This window comes from Macaca mulatta, chromosome 1 (assembly GCF_049350105.2).
Source record: "Macaca mulatta isolate MMU2019108-1 chromosome 1, T2T-MMU8v2.0, whole genome shotgun sequence".
NCBI lineage: Eukaryota > Metazoa > Chordata > Mammalia > Primates > Cercopithecidae > Macaca > Macaca mulatta.
The window spans coordinates 106,186,718-106,204,017 of NC_133406.1; the positions used below are offsets into that span (position 1 = coordinate 106,186,718).

The 17,300-nt window shown below is 43.5% G+C and overlaps 1 protein-coding gene across 3 annotated transcripts in view; it reads left to right on the forward strand.

Moving 5' to 3' along the window:
* The window catches only part of SLAMF1 (signaling lymphocytic activation molecule family member 1), a 39,523-nt gene that overhangs the window by 1,140 nt on the left and 21,083 nt on the right, over positions 1-17,300 (forward strand). For all 3 annotated transcript variants that reach the window (XR_013396000.1, XM_077940361.1, XM_001117605.5), the window contains exons 2-3: positions 8,568-8,906; positions 11,181-11,465. Coding sequence is in view for 2 of the 3 variants with exons in the window: in XM_077940361.1 (XP_077796487.1) it covers positions 8,568-8,906; positions 11,181-11,465 (624 nt within the window). In the remaining variant the exon portion in view is untranslated. The remainder of the gene's footprint in view (positions 1-8,567; positions 8,907-11,180; positions 11,466-17,300) is intronic.

Consider the following 17,300-nt stretch of genomic DNA (forward strand, 5'->3'; position numbering starts at 1 on the left):
CAGACAAGGGCTACCTTTGGATCTGGACTCTGTTCCTGTCTTTCTGGATATCTTCTTCCCAAGGCAAGCTCTTGCTTTCTGTTTAGAAGTATCAGGGCTATGAGAAAAGGTATTTGAGAAAGAAAAAGCCAAGCAAGAAGTGGACTTTGGACTGCCTGTGTGAGTGGGGTGAGAATCTCTTTCTGCTTATTTGTTTAGACTGTGGGAGGTAGCCTGGAGTAGAAGAGGTGGCATTACGGACAAGGGGGGAAATCCTGAGGCCCAGGGTGTTTTAAGCTTGGGGTTTTCAAGACCGCAAATCCAATATGGACTTTTCCAGGAAAAGCACCGAGATATACCAGGGATGTGGGGGTGCTGCACAATGGATGTGTCTTTTACCAGACAGCCAGATGAACAGGGCTTGCTCAGCCACTTCCTTTTGGAATCTGCAGACCCATGGGTCATACTTCCCAAGGTCTAGGAGAGACAGAACTGAGCTCAGGGCTCAGAAAACCAAACTGAACCACTTTAAGTGGTCACAGGGAAAGCCACGCTTCCCTCGTTGCAACCAATTTGTGACTGCACCATTTTTGGAGCACTTCTTGGTGACTGTAAGGAGTGATGGTGCTGAACTGTGAGCTGGACTTTTCCATCTCTGTGCTTGCTAGCCTCTTGGCCAGCCTGGCCCATAGCATCTTAGGCACTGCTGACCAATAGCTGGTCCTACTGAGGCTTTGGAAGTCACCGGTCAGGGAGAAGCAGCCCAGCCCCACAAGGCAAGTCTATCCAATCGGAGGCTGCTCACTTCATTGCATGTTTTCTTCTTTGAATCTTTCCAAAAGCTTTTCAGTGTTTTTATTTTTAAATACACACCCTTTTGTGAAGCCCCAATAAAACCCAGGAAGAAATGCTTTGCAAATGCGGCAGGTTAGTCATGACAGATTTGCCCAAGCAAGAAGCTTGATACTTGTAAAACTGGCACCCACTCCCATTCTCATTTCTACTCAGCTCAACTTCTAATTCCCAGTCAGAATTGTAAAAATCAAAAAGTCCACATGTCCCTTCCCCAAGTAAAGTGAATTTTTCATTTCCCCAATGAGATTTGTTTTAATAGACTTTATTTTTTAGAGCAGTTTTAGGTTCACAGCAAAGTTGGGCAGAAAGAACAGAGATTTCCCATATACCCTCTGCCCCATATATGCATAGCCTCCCCTGTTATCAATATCCCCCACCAGGGTGGTACATTTGTTATAATTGATGACTTTACCTCAGTGAGTTTTTTTATTCCTCCATGCAGGTCCTCCGCACCCCCTTCACACACTTTGGGGGAAGGTGAGGGACAAGTGCGTGGGTTCTAGACTTGGCCTAACCTTGTATGTTCAGTGGCCCATTCTATCCCAAGATGTCAATCTAGGCACTTCTATTTCTCAAAAATGTTAATACTGTGATGTCATGTGATGCTGTCACTTTCATTGTCTCCCTCACTGGACTGGAAATCAGAGTATCAGGGCTAATTGTTTTTATCCATAGATTGACTTTGAATGATCCCATTCAGCAGCTATTAAGGACAAATGATGTGGCAGCCACATCATTTGTCAAGGGTGCAAGGGTGCAAGGTGTGGGGAAAACAAAATGAACAACAGCCACTGTGCAGCACCTGACACTGTTTCTGTACTGAAAGCCTGTACACAAATGTTTGTTGAGTGAATAATATTAGTATATACTGCATACTTGCTTTATACCAGGCACTGTTCTAAATGCTTTATGTGTGTCAGTCATTTCATTTTCACACCAAGCCTATAAGATATGTATGTATTATTGGTACCATTAAAACTTTATAAATGGGGAAAGGGGCACAGAGTAGTTTAGCAATTTCTCTGTGCTCACATAGCCATCTGACTCCAGAGGCCTCAATGAGTGAAACTGGACAAGCCCATGTTTGGGAAGCAGGGGTGGGGAGAATGCCACAATTTGTATCCAGATTCCATGGTAAAAATTAGAATGTGCTATCTATAATTGAAAAATATGAGTGGAATTGAATTGAGATAAATTGAAGTATAGAAATGTTCAAAAGGTGAGCGACTGATAAAAATTATAGAAGAATGGAGAGGGCATATAAGAAGTATTTGACCTGTAATTTGGAAAATGAAAATGTTTTTTCATCATGCAAACATTCATTTAATTTTTTTGTTAACTAGTTTGTTTATTGATTATCACATCTGTAAAACATGCCATGTCTATGAAACTTCACCAGTACACAAGAGTATTTAGTGAAGACTAATCTGCCCTCCATACCTCATGCTGGAGGCAACCACTGTGTACACTTTCTTGTGTGTCTTTCCAAATGTATAGGTCTTCGTGTTTGATAGATCAGTAGGGTGACTATAGTTAACAATAATCTATTGTACATATCAAAATAGCTGGAAGAGAATAATTCAAATGTTCTTAGCATAAAGGAAAGAGAAATACTCAAGGTGATACATATCCCAATTACCCCGATTTGATCTTTACACAACATGTGAATGTATCAGATAGTGCTATGTGCCCTGAAAATATGTACATCTATTATGTATCAATTTTTTAACATGGCAGAGAAGAAATCAGAGACTTAAGGATAAAGAGGGCGGGGAAATAAAACTTTTCTGGACTTTTCAGTGTCCTGGTGAAGAACACTAGCTTCCTGACACTTTTTTCATACCATGAGAATTAAATCTGTAGTCATTTGTATAGGTAATTGCTCTGATCCAAATGAATAATAAAACTTTTCCCGAGAGGACCAAATGGTTACAGCCTGAACAAGGTCCCTAGGTAGAGCACCCAAGGTGCCGTGAAGCCTGGAGTCACTATCTTCCTAAGCAGGCCAGCACAAGCTTGTGCCTTCATTTTGCAACATGCAAGAAGGAATGAGCCCCAGAACTTGAGACAAGTCCCAGGACTTGCCATAAAAGCCAAGACATGTAAGGGACTATCTGGCTCCTGGAGAGATTTATTTACCTATCAAAGTGTTGGAATAAGGAGCAGACCTTTAAGAAGGGCAGGGGGGATTGCTGCCTCCTTCCCCTTTTATAGGTAGAGAAAATAATTTGTCCGTATTTCTTACCTATGGAGTGTCTGGTTACTCACATAAAACAATTGACCTTGCTCTTATCACATCATCCTAGGGGGAAGCGGGGGCCAAAGAATTTACTATTTACTGTGAGTTATTTAATAAGAAATTTGAATCTAATCCAGAATATCTCATGTGCACATTTGGGATAAAGTTAATAAAAATGAATATTAAAAACTTAGCCCCAAATAAATAGGTCTGATGGGTTTGATTTTTATGGAACTTGAGAAGGAGTATTCCAGGAGGAGCCACAAATGCAGAGGTAAAGGGTTTCAAGTGTTCAGGGGAAATGGCAAGTTGTCTGTTGTACCTGAAACCTAGGGTTTATATTTAAGGCACTTCCATGTCCTCAGCTGGCAAGTGGGGAAAAGGGTCCCCACCACTTGCCTCCATAACATACCTCTTAGGGATGTTATAAAGGCAAATCAGAGTACATTCCAATTTTGGTGGGAGGAGAACTTGGACTCTGGGTTGTCATTTGCTCATTCGTTCATTCATCCATTCCTTTTTATTAATTCACTTGGGTAACAAGGACTTACTGAGCTCCTACTATGTCCCAGGTGGGTGTTAGGGATACTGCAATGAATAAAACAGACACAGTCCGTACTCTTGGAAGCTTATAAGAGTAAGGGATTACAGGCATTGAACCAGAGTTGAACACATGATGAATGATATGAAGGAGTGCATTCATCATCCGTTAGAAGCCTGTGGCTGGACAACCCAACCTAAGTCAGGAGTCAGGAAAGTCTTCCCTACGAAAGACATGTCAAAATGGAGACCAGAAAGATGGAAGTTGTTAGCTAGGCAAATAAAGAGTGGTTCTAGGCTCTAAGGCTAGGGAAGGTACATGCTAATAGTATAAGATAGAATGACCCAGAAGTGCCAAAGAATAAAAATAGGACTTTGACTGATGGGGATACAGTTTAAAAAGCAAACACAGACAAGTTGTCTTTTTTTTCTGAGCCTAAATTTACCAAAACAACTGTGGAGTCCGTAAGTTCTGTTCCTTCTGTTCCTGAAAGAATGCTGTAGCAAGGTGCTAAAAGCACATATGAAAGTATCAGGGCTAGGCAAAAAAATATGATACAATAAAACAAAAAGGGTTATCATTAGGTAGAAGCCCATGTTGTGAGAGGGTTGGCTAAATCATACTATTAATAATTTTTGACCAAACTCCATAGGCCCATGTGAATCACTCATTTTTCGAAGTAGAATTGCCCGTGAAGGAAAGTGAGTTGGTGTTAACAGCTACAAATGTTTCCTCCCAGACTCTTTTAGCAAACAAGGGCTGGCTGAATCACAGACACACTGGAAAACACTCATCAGGCAGCAGGATGTTTCAGGAGCAGGGACGCCACTTGAGGGGTTTTACGAACCACTTTAAAGCCCCCACTTATTTTTCCACCTTATGCTTAGGTGAGGGTGATCTCAAGTACCCCCTCCAGACCCCGACACACACACACTCAGGTGTTGCGTCATCATTCTTTATGTGGGTTGTGGGGTATAAGGGTCTCTTCCTGATGAAGTTTTGGTTCCACTCCTCATGACTGAGTGTGCATAAGCCACTCAGTCTCTCTCATCTACCCCTTCCCCTTTCCTCTTCCTCTTTCTCCTTCGATTTTCTTTCTTTGATTTTTTTCTTTGATTTCTTTTATTTTTTTGGTTATTCACTACCTCTCTTATATCCCTCTTTCTCCTCCCCCAACCAACTCCAAGTTCTGAAAGCAATCATGGTGCAAAGGGTGTGCAGGGTTAGGGGGGAAGGGGTGCATGGGAGCCATTTTGGGGAGTGGTGGCGATGGGTTATGGTCTGAAAACGGAATTTTTTAATTCTTTTTTTCTCCCCTATCAAAGTTGGTCTTTAAAAATCAACACTATGCTAGCAATTCTTAATCTTGTTTTGAATCTCAGATCCCTTTAAGAGATGGCATTTATGGATGAGCTCCCAGAAAAATATACATATGCTCATCTATACAACTTTTTATACAGAAGTTTGGAAGTTCATTCTTGCACATATGGCTGTAAATTTTTTCCCATTTCTTTATACTTAGAAGTTTAGGTTCAGGACTCAAGTTACTCTCTTAAGTACTGTGCCTACAATTCAGGTATGCGGCCACCAAAGGGGTCACATTATCTAGACAGTCAGGCATCCACAAGTGTGGTTGGAAGAAAATCCAACATGCTTCCCAGTTTATTGATGTAAAAACAACCACCACCACATTAACTATAATGTTCCTCATGTCATCAAGCAGCAGGGGAGAGCACTCTGTTTTAAGCTTAATATATTAGCAATATTTTAAAAAACAAGTGCCTAATTGCCTTTCTCACTTTTCCTCAACAATTATGAATTTCAATCACTCTAATCCAGATTTTAGCCCAGATAGACTACTTTTTCTTCTTCCCCAGTCATTGAATCTCCAGTCTACTACTAGCTGAGCCCTTTACTGAACGACATTGGGATTTCAGGGTATTTTGGTAACAAGAATATTTGGGCCAGTGTGTCCAATTTTCCAATATCTCATCTTAGCCACAAGTCAGTTGTGAAAGAGTGTCTTCTAGGTAGCTGCATTACTTAAGCTGATGGTTCTATTTTACTCTCTGACTTTCTTATCAGCTAGAACAATCTATGCTCTCTTTGAGTCATGGACTCCTTCTTTTATGAACACTAACTTATGGTTAAGTTCAGATATATATATAAACTTATATGTATCTGAACCTAAATAAGAGGCTTTGGTCAGGTAATACGGTTTTCAGCATTCATAAATTGAACAGATATTTATTAAATGCCTCCTATGTGCTAAGCACATAGCACCTCTTTGTAGGTCCTGGGGTCAAAATAATGAAGAAAATGAAGTTCTTCCTCTTGAGGCTTTTGCATTTTAGTGGGAGAGACAAAAATAAAACAAAAAAATATATATACAGTATAATATAAGGCAGTGATAAGTGCAGAAAGAAACAGAAAGTTATTTTAGATACATGGTCAGAGGAGGCCTCTTGGAGGAGATACTGTTTGGAGCAGATACCTAAAATAAAGTGAAAGAATGAGCTATCCAGGTATGGAAGGGAAGAAATTCTCCAGCGAGAGGAGCAGCAAAAGCAAAAGTTCTGACACAGGAATGTTCTTGGTGGGTTTAAGAAGCAGCCAGGAGCCAGTGTGACTCTAGCGCAGTGAGCAAAGAGGAGGGCAGGAAATGGAGTTGGAACAGTGCCAGGGACTGGGTATGCAGGGCCTTTGAAGCCATATCAATAGTGGACTATGGTTTTATTCTATCAGTGCTAGAAAGCCACAGAAATTTAAAAGCAGGAGAGAGACAAAATAGGACCTAGTTTTTAAAAATTACCCTATCAGGGAGATCAGCTGGAAGAAGACGGCAGGCAGTACCAGGCCTGGGATGATGTGGTGGAAATGCAGGAGGTGCGAAGGGTTCAGATACCAGACATATTTTGAAGTCAGAGCCAGGAGGATTTGCTGTTAAAATGAGTGTGGAGTATGGCTGGGCACAGTGGCTCATGCCTGTAATCCCAGCACTTTGGGAGACGGAGGCGGGCAGATCACTTGAGGTCAGGAGTTTGAAGTCAGCCTGGCCAACATGGTGAAACCCCATCTCTACTAAAAATACAAAAAATTAGCCGGGCGTGGTGGCAGGCGCCTGTAATCCCAGCTACGCAGGAGGCTGAGGCAAGAGACTTGCTTGAGCCTGGGAGGCAGAGGTTGCAGTGAGCCAAGATTGCAACATTGTACTCCAGCCTGGGTGACAAAGCAAGACTTGGACTCAAAGAAAAAAAAAATTGAGTTTGGAGTATGCAAGAACGAAAGGAGTCAAGGATGTTTCCAATGTTTTGGCCTGAGAAATTGGCTGAATTATAATGTTTGCAGAAGGTGTTTTGGAACCAAGAGTTTGTTTGCTGAGTTTGAAATGCCCTTTAGACCTCCAAGTCCTATCTTGTGTAGGCAGTTGGGAGTGCAGTAAAGGGTTTGGTTGGGAGATATAACTCTGTAGCATACCAGAAATATGTCAGACTGTGCAGTTGGGTGAGAAACTGGATTGGTGTGGATGAGAATGAGAACTCTGAGAACTGGGATGCTCCAGTATTTAGAGGTCCGGAAGAACAGAAGGCTCCTGCCAAGAAGACTGAGCAGAGGCAGCTTATAGGATAGGTGAAAAACCGGGAGAGTATGGTGTTCCCTGATCCAAATGATGACAGCGTTTCAAGGAGGGATGGATGAACTATGTCAAGTACCCCTGAGAAAGCAAGTAAGATAGGAACTTTGACTTGGCTTCGTGGAGTAGACAGTGACCTTGACAAAGGTGGGTCCAGCGAGCAGTAGGAAAGAACACCTGTTTATAGTGGGTCCAAGGGAAAATGGGTCTGGAAATGGGAAAATAAGCTATAAACACACATTAAAGCACTTTACTGAAAAGGAAAACAGAGAAATGGAGAGGTAGCTGGGGATGGACCTGGGATTAGGGGAGATATTTTTAATATAAAGGAAACTACAAGTTTATATGTTGTGTATTGATGGAAATAACCTAGTAAAAAAAACCTGATAATGTGAGGGATGGAGGCAATTGCCGAAACAAAGCTTTGAAGTAGGTGAGTGCTCCATGGGGGAAGAGGCTCCACTTGCGTGGGAATGTAGACCATCTATCCAAGTAGGTAAGTTGAGTTAGTGGTGGTAATAAATGGAAGTTCTCTTTTCGTTTCTTCATTTTATTTTTCGGTGAAACAAAAAGCAAAGTCGTCACATGAGAGAGGAGGGGGAAAGGCAGGTGTGGGTTTGAGGAGAGAGGAGGTGTGAAATAATCAGCAGTAGGATCCCTTATAGTGGTTTGAAAGGCTCTTTTTTTTTTTTTTTTTAATCTTGTTGGCTCAGCTTTTTTGAAAGAGAAAAATACAGTAATATCTCACTGTCGACATTATTAACTATCTCAGGGTGTTTTAGAGTGAGAGAATTCCACAGTTTGAACACTGGGCTTACCCTTTCTTGACTCCACATTCCTCAGATTTTTCTGTTTTCCTCATGATCTGAAATGGTTCCTGGGCTCATGAGCTCAGATTCACTTTCATTTGCTCTCTGTCCTTCATCCTGTATATTCAATGGTGGAATAAAACCCTGGTAGAGGAATTAACAGACCTGAATTCTAGTCCTGACTCCCACTGACTAGTCAGGGAAGCCATTTAACTTCTCTGTGCTTTTTAGATGCCTGAACCTTAAATCTGAGTTGATAAAGACCCAGTGCTCTAGTTACTCTATACAACTCTATCCTAAGTAATTTTAAGCTGTCTACTGACAGTTTTGAAATATTGAGAATATAGTAGGGATCCTCATGGCAGTCTTCATAGACCATGAAGGACTTGGCAGCCCCAGGGATAGCCCAAGAGGAAGGGGGAGAGCCTCCAGTCTGTCCTTCTGTTCTGCTGACACGATGTTATCTAAAGGCCTTAATAATAAGGGACTCTCTTCTCCTCCCTCCCACAGGTGGGCACATGATGAACTGCCCAAAGATTCTCCGGCAGTTGGGAAGCAAAGTGCTGCTGCCCCTGACACATGAAAGGATAAATAAGAGCATGAACAAAAGCATCCACATTGTCGTCACAATGGCAAAATCACTGGAGAACAGTGTCGAGAACAAAATAGTGTCTCTTGATCCATCCGAAGCAGGCCCTCCACGTTACCTAGGAGATCGCTACAAGTTTTATCTGGAGAATCTCACCCTGGGGATCCGGGAAAGCAGGAAGGAAGATGAGGGATGGTACCTTATGACCCTGGAGAAAAATGTTTCAGTTCAGCGCTTTTGCCTGCAGTTGAGGCTTTATGGTAATAATGGCGGCTTCCCCAGTCCACACTAAAGGGCCAAGGTGCTCCTTTGACCAAGAATTCAGGTCTCTCTTAAAAGCAAAGGTATTCAGAGTTGGAAGTAACTATAATGATCTTCTAGTTTGACGGTATTTAAACCTGCTGCATGGAAGACGTTTTAAAGGTTGAAATTGTTTTTTTTTTCCAAATTGCACATTGATGATAGCTGATTAAGCATTAGTTACTCTTACTCCCATTTCCCAAAGGAAAGAGGCCCAGCTACCTGTGGGCTGGAGGGCCTATAGCCCCAAGAATCTTGATTTGCAAGTAATATTTTATTTGAAAACAGAATTTTTTTTCTGATTAAAAGAAATTGAATATCACAGATCAAACCCAGTCTCTCATACGTGAAGACAGTGAAATCTAACTAGAAGTGGTTAGCCCATTTACACACATTTGTGTAGGTGTTTCACTGCAATGGGGGTTCTGAATAAAGAAGGCTAAAATTCAGCCCACATATCACTTGTTAAGCCCTACATTCTGGCACCAGATCACACCTACCTGGTGGAAGAAGTGCCTTTTGGCATTTAAACAAAGGCTTTGGTTATAAAGTCTCTTAGTTGCTGTACTTAAATTAGGAGCCAAGTCCACCTGAATCCAAGGCCAGTGCTTTTTTGAGCCTCTTTAACTACCTGTCCCTCTTGAGTGCACCCAGGGATTGCATCTCTTAGGCCCAGAGGCTCATCTGAATTCCCAGGGATCCTGATAGCCACGTAAGGCTTTCCTGCTTCTTCAAAATGACTTCCTTATCTCTGGGGATGGGACAGGAATTCCCAGCTAACCAACATTTCTTTGAAATTCTCAAATTTCTAGAGGGAAGGCAGCAATACTTTCACCAGTCCTCCCTCGCGCCAGCATTCCCTTTCCTTCAAACAGTGCCTGCGGAATTCCCATGGCCCTCCCCCAGGTACCTGAGAGTCACTTCCAGCAGTGACTGCAGGGCAAGACTGCCATGAGCATGGAGGCTGCACAGGATGCATTTTCCAAAGCGGTGTGGATTCCAGACATCCCATCCTTTGGTTCCTATGTTACCTGTTTTTGTCACAGTTTGTGATCAAATTCTTACTTTGGAAAATGTGGTCTCTGCAACCATGGCATTGTTTTCAAGCCAAAGGAAGAGTTTGGATTTTGAAGTCAGATAGACCTAGGTTCAGATCTTAACTTGGCCACTTAGAAGCTGTGAGATGTAAGACATTCCACCTCCCTGGGACTTGGCTTTCTCATCTATAAAATGGGAATAATTACAACTAGAATTATAATTGTTGGGAAGACTAAAAAAGATGATGAATGTGAAACACCAGCACTGCTCTTGTCCTATAATAGTTGCTAAATAAGCAAGAGTTTACCTTTCATCTGGCCTATTTCATGGCCTTAGAGTGGGATAGATTGATGAGGCCTATGGTTATACTTGAGGACCTATCCCTATCTCAGACACACAAAAGCACTTATTACACACCCACCCACTCACCCATGTGCGTGTGTGTGTGCGCATGCGCGCACACACACACCCTCCCACACACATCTGTATAGATGAAATCTCACCGCTAAAAAGTCATTCTTTGTTTTTTTTTGAGATGGAGTCTCGCTCTGTCACCCAGGCTGGAGTGCAGTGGCCGGATCTCAGCTCACTGCAAGCTCCGCCTCCCGGGTTCACGCCATTCTCCTGCCTCAGCCTCCCGAGTAGCTGGGACTACAGGCGCCTGCCACCTCGCCCGGCTAAGTTTTTGTATTTTTAGTAAAGACGGGGTTTCACTGTGTTACCCAGGATGGTCTCGATCTCCTGACCTCGTGATCCGCCCGTCTCGGCCTCCCAAAGTGCTGGGATTACAGGCTTGAGCCACCGCGCCCGGCCTAAAAAGTCATTCTTTTAGGTCTAGGAAGTAACAACGTAAGCCAACTAAAAACTATGGTGGCTTAGTTGACAGCAAACACCATTGATAGGAGACAGGAGAATAGCAACCTAGGTCAAGAACAGCAGGAAAGGTGAGTGAAGCCCTAACAATATTGGTAGAAGGGGCCTAAAAAGCAGATTCTTATTTTATCCCAAGGTGGTCTTAGAAAGGATATAGTGGTGCATGATGGACAGTGTGAAGCAGTAGATTTCCCACTAGAAATAAATCACACTGAGGGGGAGGGAAAATGCCATTAGGCTGTACTTTGTTCTAACAAAAAGGTCAAGTGAGAATTCCCAGGGGTTCATTTCGGTGATGGCTCCTTTCCTCCCACTCCTGACAGAGCAGGTCTCCACTCCAGAAATTAAAGTGTTAAACAAGACCCAGGAGAACGGGACCTGCACCTTGATACTGGGCTGCACAGTGGAGAAGGGGGACCATGTGGCTTACAGCTGGAGTGAAAAGGCGGGCACCCACCCACTGCACCCAGCCAACAGCTCCCACCTCCTGTCCCTCACCCTCGGCCCCCAGCATGCTGACAATATCTATATCTGCACTGTGAGCAACGCCATCAGCAACAATTCCCAGACCTTCAGCCCGTGGCCCAGATGCAGGACAGACCACTCAGGTGAGTACACTGGTGGCAGCCTGTGTGCCACCTTAATGAGCATGGGCTCAGTCTTCACCTGACCCAATTGCTCCCCAGTCATGGCATTCACCTTAGTAACAATTTTCTTTAAAGTTTGCAAAAGTTTACCATGTGCATTTAGTGAGCTCACTCTCATATTGACTAGGGTGGCATTATTATGCTCATTTCACAGTTGATGAAACCAACAGGAGGTGATAGAGCCAGAGCCAGAGCCTAAGTCTCCAAGGTGTAGCCTTCTCTGCCTCTTGCTTTGGCTCCAACCTGCAAGGTTGGCTGGGTGAGGGAGTGCAGGTGGGCGGGCCTGGCTCCCAAGTCTATGTTCCACTAATGCTGGGGCAGTTCTACACCATCAATTAGTATTTATTGATCACCTACCTGGTTAGAAATTGTGAATAAATATGATATGATCTCTCCTCTCTAACAATTCATTGTAAAGATAAGATGTAAAACATGTGCTTAATAATGAAACACAGGATATAGTTAAGGGCCTCGTTTTATGGAATGGACTGTGAATCCCATAGCAGGACCAGAGGAGTCAGAAAGAGAGACTAAGACCTGGACTGTGAAGTTTGAAGAATAATGATAAGTTGCATAGCGCTTCATCATTAGCAAAACACTCTCAACTGCATAATCTCTTTTGATCCTCACAATAACCTTGCCAGATAGGTGTTATTCCACTTTCATTTTACAGATAAGGAAAGTGACATTCATAGCATTTAAGTACCCTCCTCAAGTTTCTTTGGCTTGTAAATAGTGCAGTTAACCCCTAAACCTACATCTTCTGACTGTTCTTCCTCTAGAAAGAAAAGCATCATTATTCTGTCAGCAAAAGGAAGACAGAACTTATTAAGTAAGCCCATTTAACCACTTGGATACAGAATAGAACACAGGCCCTTTTTACTAACAGATCTTGTGTCCCTGCCTCAGGCAGGTTCAGGGACAGTAGGACCAGGGTGCTTGCTCTGCAAGGCATTTCTTAAACCCTGACATTCTCCTCTCTGCATCCACTGGGGGGTACATAGGAATCATTCCAATGGGTCTTCTGTCTACAGTAGCCATGGCGTCCATGTGGAGGGCTTTCCCAGGTGGTCGTGGTTGAGGGACAGGGGAATTCAGCCAAGTAATGCCCTTCCACATAGCACTGCCTGTCACAGAGACTCCCCCGGAGTATTCCCAGATGGACTGCTGGGAAAATCCCACCTGGCCTCCAGTGTGCCCCTGGGAGTTCTTGAATGAGTCTAACCCCCTGCATGTTTCCTCCCCAGACATTTCATAGCCAGAGTCCCCCGTCTGCTCACTTACTGGCTATGTCTGGCTGCTTGCCCACCTTGCATACAAACCACATTCAGAGGCTACCCCCCAGTTCAGAGCGCTCAGCCTACCCATAGTCATTTAGAAGGTGCTGGCAGGACAAGCAAGCAGTGCAGCATAGTGGGTGACTTACAGAATGTGGGCCTGGAAGTCCTAGGGCCAATGCTGCCCTTTCTACTTACAAGATCAAGTCCCTCTGCCCTTCTGAGATTTAGATTCTTCATCTCTAAATAACAACAACTGGTGGGTCATTGCGGTTTACTATGTGCCAGTTATGTGGCATTTCAGTTAATCCTCACAGCAACAAAATAATATAGATAGTATTAGTATCCCCATTTCACAGATGAGGAAACAAAGCTATAACATCGTTATAAGTAAGGTCACACACAGAGCAAGTGATGGAGCTAGACCTTCCGATTCTGGAAGCCTCATAGGCACTAGTGAAAGAGATAATGCACTTAAAATGCCTTATAAACCATAATGAAATGTAATTTTTATTTTAAAAACTACATAAATACAAAGTATTTTTTAATGTTAAATGAGGAAGCAGTAACCCTTACCTCAGCACAGCCATCTCTGGGTATAGCTGCCCTATTAGAGTACAAAGACAGGGCACTGAGTATTTTACCCTGGCCTATCCCAAAAAAGGGGCAGAACTTTCTTCATGCTCCTCAATGTAGTTTAAAAAGAATTTATTAGTGCATACCAAAGTGTTGGTGGACCATAAAGCTTACACTAAGGGCACTCAGCTCAGAACGTTCTAAGAAAACATGTGAAGATGGACTTACCCATCTAAGCCACTCTGAGGACCAAGAATGCACCAGCAGGAACCAGATTTACTGAGTAGGAAGCAGGTTCTTGTCAGGAGTGGAGGGACAGGAAGCAGTAGAAACCTGGCACCATAGGAAGGGCCCTGTCAGGATCCTGGCTCGGTTTGTAAGAGAACTATCTAGCCGTTTCCCTCTCTTGGGTCTCTGTTTCATCCTCAGTAAAATGAAAAGGGCGAACAAGTGAAGTCCCTCCCAGAGTCAACAGTCCTTGATTCAGTGTGTGTGTCAATAAGAACTGCAAATAGAGGCTTGCCACTGTGTATGAGTTTGCTAAGGCTGCTGTAACAAAGGACCACACACTGAGTGACTTAAACAATCAAAATGTGTTGGCTCTCAGTTCTGGAGGCTAGAAATCTAAAGTCAAGGTGTCAGCAGGATTGTTTTTCTCTGAGGGCTGTGAGAGAAAGATCTCTCCCAGGCCCCTCTCCCTCCCTGGCTTGTAAATGACTGTCTTCCCTTGTCTTTTCATATCATCTTCCCTCTACGTGTATTTCTGTGTCCAAATTTTCTCTTCTTATAAGGACACCAGTCATATTGGATTAGGGCCCACCTCTCTCAGTTTGCTAGGGCTGCCATAATAAAGTACAACAGATTGGGTGGTTTAAATAACAGAAATTTATTTTTCTCCCAGTTCTGGAGGCTGGAAGTTTGAGGTCAAGGTGTTGGTAGGTTTGGGGTCTTCTGAGGCCTCTCTCCTAAGCTTGCGTATGGCTACCTTCTCACTGTGTCCTCACCTGGTCTTTCCTTTGTGTGCTCACACCCCAGTCTCTCTCTCTTTTTCCTGGTGTCTGTGTGTCCAGATTTCCTCTTCTTATAAGGACACCAGTCAGGTTAGATTAGGGACCACCCTAATGACCTCATTTTAACTTAATAACCTTTAAAGACCCTGCCTCTGAGGTCTTTGGCGTTAGAGCTTCAACATAGAAATTTGGGGGAGGGGAGATGCAATTCAACCCATAGCATCACCCTAATGACCTCAGTTTTACTCAATTAACTCTGTGAAGACCCTATGTCCAAATAAGGCCGTAGTTTAAGGAAATCAACATATGAATTTGGGGAAACACAATTCAACATGTAATACAAGTAGAGATGCCTCCTCCCCGCCCTGCCAGCCTGCAGGGATAGGTGACCAGACCTTCCCTGCCTCGGAACCAGATCACACAGCTGGTTTGTGGCCTGCCCTTCGCAGTATACCAGGTTGCCTAAATACTGAAAACAGAATTTTATTAGTACGTTGATTTGTGTGTGCAAATGAATAATGCATACTACCAATTCTTAAAACACGGCACTTAATTTGACAAAACATTTACTGAAGCTCTACTATATTCCAGCATTGTGCTAGGGGCCAAGTACACAAAGATAAAAAAGACATGATCCTTTATTAACACTGTCTCGGGGGATTAGAGAGAGCATCCCAGAGGATGTGACATAAACTAGGTTTTAAAAATAAGTAGAAATTACCCAAGCTGATGAAAGACATTCCAGGCAGAGGCAGAAGCAGATACAGCTGGGTCTTGCTCTGTATTATCTTGTAGGTGATAGGAACTAATAAAGAGTTTTAGATAGAGGAGTGACACCATCAGTCTTGCTTTTCAAAGAGAAACTCCAGTAGTATTGAGAACAGACGGGGGCAGGGAAGAAGGGGAAGAAAGAGAAACTAGTTCCTGGGGGCCATTATTGCAGTCATCCATCAAAATGATGAGACCCGAGCCAAAGCAGCAACTGTCAGTTAACAAAGACTTTTTTCCTAGGGCATACAAAGGGAAACCCCAGTCTTGGGATGAAAGGGTGGGGTCTGAGGGTTTATCAGAGGTTGCTTCGCCATCTGTCAACAGGACAGTGATATTAAGACATTTTTCATTTTCATTAATGAAAATCTCACAGCGGTTAATGATGTGATGAGACAGAATGCAATGTGATGTGAGCACTGTCTCTTGACAGGACTCACTTAAGTGAAACCATGCAAAAAGTTGTATGTTCCATGAAATCTTTTTCTTTAAGTGACATTTGTTCAGGTCATGCATTCATCCTTGTTCCAATTGCCATTCCAGTGTTTTAATGTCTATCATGATGAAGCATCTTTATTGCAAAGTCCAAATCCTAGGGTGCTATGAAGTACTCTGGCTAGGTCATGTGAAGCCAGTGGATGTGGGTCAGCTCTGGACAGTGTGTGACTTGCTGCCGTCCTCAATGACTGTATTCTGAAATAGATATGGCTGTGCTAGAATGAAGGAATCTAAAAAGGAATGCCCCTGGAAGCTCATCTTGAAGAGAGGATCTTTTTCAGTAGATCAGCAAAACGCTGGCTCAGCACGTCTGAGTTAGCTCGGTAAAAGAAAAGGCTGACGCCTGCCAGTGAGCTCGGAGGCTTCCCCTTTCTAACAAGGTCATTTCTTCAAATAGGGAGTTCCCATTGTTTCCGAGTCACGTAGATGTTCCAAGCACAAAGACAGGTCTCTCTCTAGGGTCTTCCCAATTTAGCGAGCGAAGCAACAATGGTGGAAAGAAAAAACCGGAAAACTTCACACAGCCCGGAGCCTGGTAATGGGGCCACACCCGCTACAAGGGAAGCTGAGACACATAGCTCCTAGCTGAGCAGCTACACGCCCAGAAAAGACTCATATTACCACGAAAGCATGAGCGAAATCGCACTGGAGCTAGTAGCCTCTGCAATACTGGTTATGAGGGATTTTTCTGGAAGCTGTGAACTCTGTAAAATGTTCACTTGGATGGCCCCAGAACTTAAATTAGTATATGGTTCACGAGCATCCTTCCCCACCCCCAGTTCTGAATGGAAACTGCCACGAACAAGAATGTATCTCTTGAAGATGGCAGCCTTTGCTGACAGAACCACATGAAAGGCAGGAAGGAGATCCGGCATGCTCCCACCGTTAGGCTAACATCGCAGTATCTCTTGGGTGAACTACATTTGTTTCTCAGATTCTTTTTAGTTTTCTTCTTCATCTTCCCTAAAAAAACACAAAAAATAAGATTTGGGGACTTGAGAAGAGAGAGAGAGAGAGGGAGACGCTTTTGTGTTTCTGTGACAACAGACTTAAAGAGACAAGAAAAAAAAAAGCCCTCTGGCTTTTTCCTTGGAGGTGTGACTGTCTGCCAAGTTATCACGTTTAAACCACAGCCAATAGGTGGGGAGGGCCCAGGGTGGAGACTCCAGCAAAGTACTCTTCCCAAATGGCATGTGAGTTCTTGACCAACCTGCTCAGTTGCCTCTAAGAGCCTTGGGAGTAGGGGGAGTTCCAAACCTCTGGTTCAGAAATGTTCAGGTAGCATTTCTTTGTGAATGAAGGAGAGAGGAGCTTGTGGACCCCAGGACAACTTTGATTTCTCAGCATCACCATCCAGAGAGGCCTCCCCACATGACTGAGCAAAGAGAAGAAGAGCTGGAGCTTCTGCCACAGGAAATGGTGGTTTGAAAATGGGAGCACAGGTGAAGCGCTGATGGCACAGACACACACTTGCCTCCTGGCTCCATCTTGTCACTGTAAAGTATAAGCCAAGTGGGTCACTGCTCCTTCCCTTTGATTCCTGCCTTGGGCCATTCAGCAGGTGACCCTGCATTCCTTCTGGTAATTTTTAAACAGAAAGGCACATGACAGTCTTTTTCCAGATCCATTTTTGTGGACTCTAATTTAATCTAACTTAGTTCATCGAG